The sequence below is a fragment of the Penaeus japonicus genome, unplaced genomic scaffold (assembly GCF_977035675.1).
Source record: "Penaeus japonicus unplaced genomic scaffold, GWHDUDI00000001_assembly GWHDUDI00000036, whole genome shotgun sequence".
Taxonomy (NCBI): domain Eukaryota; kingdom Metazoa; phylum Arthropoda; class Malacostraca; order Decapoda; family Penaeidae; genus Penaeus; species Penaeus japonicus.
In genome coordinates, this window is record NW_028234438.1 from 23,676,394 (window position 1) to 23,681,393 (window position 5,000).

Here is a 5,000-nt window from a genome sequence, read left to right on the forward strand (position 1 = left end):
CGCTCTCTCTTTCCTCTTTCTTCCCCCCCCCTCTCTCTCTCCTCCCTCCAGCTCTCCTTCTCCCTCTCCTCCATCCCCTCACCCTCCCCCCACCCCTCACTCTCTCTCTCTCTCATCTCTCTCTCGCTCTAAAAATATGCATAAATAAATTATTCTAAATATAAATATATATTTATATTAAATCTATATATATATGTATATAAATATATATTAACTATATATCAAAATCTATAATATCTCTAATAATTTCTCTATTTTTGTTTTATTTGTGTGCTAGTATGTGAATTGTGTGTGTGTATTGTGTTGTGTTGTATATTTTAGTCAGATTAAGACCGTTTGTGATGTTGAGTGAGTGTATTGATGTCTCTCTCCCTTCTCTCTCTCTCTCGCTTCTCTCTCTCTCTCTCTTCTCTCTCTCTCTCCCCTCTCTCTCTCTCTCGCTCCCCCCCCTCCCTCTCCTCTCTCTCTCTCTCTCTCTCTCTCTCTCTCTCTCTCTCTCTCTCTCTCTCTCTCTCTCTCTCTCTCTCTCTCTCTCTCTCTCTCGTCCCCCCCCTCTCTCTCTCTCGCACCCCCCCTACCTCCCTCTCTCTCTCACTCACTCACTCACTCACTCACTCACTCTCTCTCTCTCTCTCTCTCTCTCTCTCTCTCTCCCTCTCCCTCCCTCCCTCTCTCTGTGTCTGTCTGTCTTCGTCTCTTTCTACGTACAAAATAGATAAATGAATCAATGGATAAAAACGTACACAAGGTATTATGAATGAATATTAAGAAAAGAGTTCTTGATTTTGGCTCGCTTAGCATACTTCTCTTGTTCTTATTAGTTAACATTCTTATCTATTCCAAGTACGGTGATCTTGCTTCCACAATTTGGGTTAATCCATTTTAGAAGATCGTTAATTTTAATGACATTCTTCACGAATCGTTGTTTCTAGCACTGAGAAGTATCTTGTATTTGGTAAATGAGGTTAGGGAAAGCTTTAATGATGATTAGAAGATGTAATGATTAATAATAGGCCGGAAGAAAGAATAAGACAAAAGTACGAAGTGGAATGCGAATGAAAACAGTGGGAAAAGTGCAAGAAAATAAGGAAACAGACGAAAAAAAGAGAAAAAAAGTCAGAATAAAAATGAGAGAAGAGATATTTCCACAGACAAACACCGTATTTATCAACCCTTCCGCGAAATTTATGACGCCAGCCGTACGTCCCGGGTAAATATTTTCCAAATAGAAATTTACCCATTAAGGAATCTTTTAACACGGCGATGCAGTAGACCTAAAAAAAAAGAAAAGAAAAAAAAAAAAATCCCAGGGTATTTTTACATCTCTGAAAACGTAGGTTGAGTTTGATTTAGTGGCATTTTGCAATTCTCGGCTAGCATATATATATTTTTTCTTCCGGTTTTTAAAGGAAAGTAACTCCAAGAAAATGGCGGGATGTAAATGGCGCTGTAAATGGGATGTAAATGGCCTTATTTTTATTTTTATTTTTTTAAGTGGCGATTGGCCTATTGCCAGACGCCAAAGCGAGGAATTATTATGGCTTGGGTTGCTTTTTTTTCCTTCATTTTCGTCTTTTTACTTTTGGTTCATTCATGTCATGTGGCGACTTCGGTCTGTCTGCTTTTCTTTATTTATTTTACTTTATTTGTGAACGTGTTTCTTCCCTCTTCTATATCTATGGCTTCTGCTTGCTTTTCTCTTTTTCTGTATGATTCTTTTCTCTCCCTCCTTCTCTCTCTGTCTCTGTTTCTCTTTCTTTCTCTCTCTCTCTCTCTCTCTCTCTCTCTCTCTCTCTCTCTCTCTCTCTCTCTCTCTCTCTCTCTCTCTCTCTCTCTCTCTCTCTCTCTCTCTCTCTCTCTCTCTCTCTCTCTCTCTCTCTCTCTCTCTCTCTCTCTCTCCCTCCCTCCCTCCCTCCCTCCCTCCCTCCCTCCCTTCCTCCCTTCCTCCCTTCCTCCCTCCCTCCCTCCCCCTCCCTTCCATCTGATCCTCCTCCTCCATCTCCTTACCCCTCTCTCTCTCTCTCTCTCCCCTCCTACCTCCCTTTCCTCCCCCCCCTCCTCCCCCTCCCTCATGCTTTTTTCCCAAACCTTCCGACCTTTGTAACTGGGTCCTTGTTAACTACGCTTTCACATTCATTTCCTCCCTTCAGAAAGTTATGGCCTCACGACGGTGGTATATTAAGTTTTTTTGTTTTTTTTAAGTTTATATGGTTAAGATCTAAATATGATTTATGTTTGTGCATGATGTAAACATTTGTGATTAAAAAAAAGAAAACAAGACAGCCGTATGAAATTATATAAGAAATGGACATTTTTGACAGTGAGAAATGATCTATTTTTTTCTTCTTTATATTTTTTTTCTATAAGAATACAACATTTGCTAGACTATGCTATCTGTTGCAAATATAGACATTTAGAAATGAATTACCCTAATCCATACCCACTCCAATAAAACGAAAGGAAAAGGGAAAAAAGGCAAAAACAAAAAGTCTCCCCAAATTAATAAAAAATAATAAAAATCTATATCTTTTCGTGTGTGTGTGTGAGGAGAGAGAGAGAGAGAAGGAGAGAGAGACAGAGACAGATACAGAGAGAGAGAGAGAGAGAGAGAGAGAGAGAGAGAGAGAGAGTTACAGGAAGAGAGATACAGAAGAGAGAACGTGAGTGAAGAGAGAGAGAGGGAAGAGAGAGACGAGGAGGAGAGAGAGGAGTGAGGAGAGAGAGAGAGAGCAGAGGAGAGAGAGAGGGGAGAGAGGTGGAGAGAGAGAGAGAAGTAGAGAGAGCGATTCAGCGAGAGAGAACAGAGAGAGAGAGAGAAGAAGAGAGAGAGAGAGAGAGAGAGAGAGAGAGAGAGAGAGAGAGAGAGAGAGAGAGAGAGAGAGAGAGAGAGAGAGAGAGAGAGAGAGAGAGAGAGACAGATACAGATAAAATATAATATAAATATATATAAAATATAATATAATATAAAAATGAATAAAAATTAATAAAATTCTTTCTGTTTCAGGATGGGTGGCAGGACTGGATTCACCTGCGTTCGGCACACGCTATGTGTCCTGAACACTTTTATGTGGGTAAGTTTCTTTTCTTTTCGTCTCTTTTCTTCGTTTTTTGATCCAATTTTGTCGCTATTACTTCCACTGTTTGTGTGAATTGCTTTGAAAAAATATGTGAAGGGGTTGACTTTTTTTTTTAACTTTTATAACTGCGAACCTGATGTTGTTATTGTTGTTTACATTTGTAGATTTTATTTTGTAATTTTTTTTTTTCTATCTGCGCATCTTGCTTCAATATTAGCTCTGTTTATTTAAATACTTAATGTCTTTAAAATGTTGATATTGTTTTTTTTATAATCTCGGATTTTTCTTCTCACGGTAAACCTAGTCGTTTAATATCCCATATGTATACACATCAGGTGCACCAAAACCATATTCCTACCATAAAAAATCTAATTTCTACCCATATTAAAAAAAAAAAAAAAAAAAAAAAATCTCGATATTTGGCAAGCAACAACAAGATATCGGTTACGTCATCATAAGTTTACAAACACACACAGAACTTCCCCTCAAGGTTCCTACATCCTACCCACCCTAACCACCACACCCACCCACCCACCACACCCACCCACCACACCACCACACCCACCCACCACACCACACCCACCCTCCCACCACACCCACCACACCACACCACACCCCACCCACCACACCCACCACACCACACCACACCACACCTAACCACCCACCCTAACCACCCACCCACCACACCCACCACACCACACCCCACCCACCACACCACACCACACCACACCCAACCCACCCACCCACCCACCCACCCACCACACCACACCACACCACACCACACCACACCACACCACACCACACCACACCACACCACACCCACCCACCCACCCACCCTAACCACCCTCCCACCACACCACACCACACCACACCCACCCACACCACACCCACCACCCACCCACCCCACACAACCACCCCCACCACACCACACCACCACACACCCCCCACCCACCCACCACAACCCACCCGAACACAACCCACCTCACACACAACCACACCCACAAACACCACAACACCAAAACCACCACCCACACAAACCCACCCACCACACAACACCAACAAACACCCACAACAACACACACACAACCCCACACCAACACACACCCACCCAACCACCACACCACCACCCACCCACCACACCCACCCACCCACACACACACCCCACCCAACCCACCTACACACACACCCCACCCAACCCACCCACCCACCCACCACCACCCACCACCCCACACCCCACCACCACCCACCACACCACACCCACCACACCACCACCCACCCAACACACCCACCACACCACACCCACCCACCCCACCCCCCACCCACACCACACCACACCACACCCAACCCACCCACCCACCCACCCACCCACCACACCACACCACACCACACCACACCACACCACACCACACCACACCACACCACACCACACCACACCCCACCCCACCCCACCCCACCCACCCACCCCCCACCACACCACCACCACCACACCCACCCACACCACCACCCCCACCCCCCACCCACCTCACCACCCACCCACCACACCACCCACCACCCACCACCCACCTCACCACCCACCCACCACCCACCTCACCACCCACCCACCACACCACACCACACCCACCCACCCCACCACACCCACCCCACCCACCCACCACACCACACCCCACCCCACCCCCCCACCACACCACACCACACCACACCCACCCACCCCACCACACCCCACCCACCCCCCCACCCACCACACCACACCCCACCCCACCCCACCCCACCCCACCCACCCACCCACCCACCCACCACACCACACCACACCACACCACACCACACCACACCACACCACACCACACCCACCCACCCACCCACCCACCCACCCACCCTAACCACCCTCCCACCACACCCACCCACCACACCACACCACCCCCCCCA

At 46.6% G+C, this 5,000-nt stretch overlaps 1 protein-coding gene across 1 annotated transcript in view; it reads left to right on the forward strand.

Moving 5' to 3' along the window:
* LOC122252848 (uncharacterized) overlaps positions 1 to 5,000 on the forward strand; it is a 73,189-nt gene that overhangs the window by 62,085 nt on the left and 6,104 nt on the right. The window contains exon 3 of the mRNA XM_086531842.1: positions 3,005 to 3,071. Within this exon, the coding sequence (XP_086387968.1) occupies positions 3,005 to 3,071 (67 nt within the window). The remainder of the gene's footprint in view (positions 1 to 3,004; positions 3,072 to 5,000) is intronic.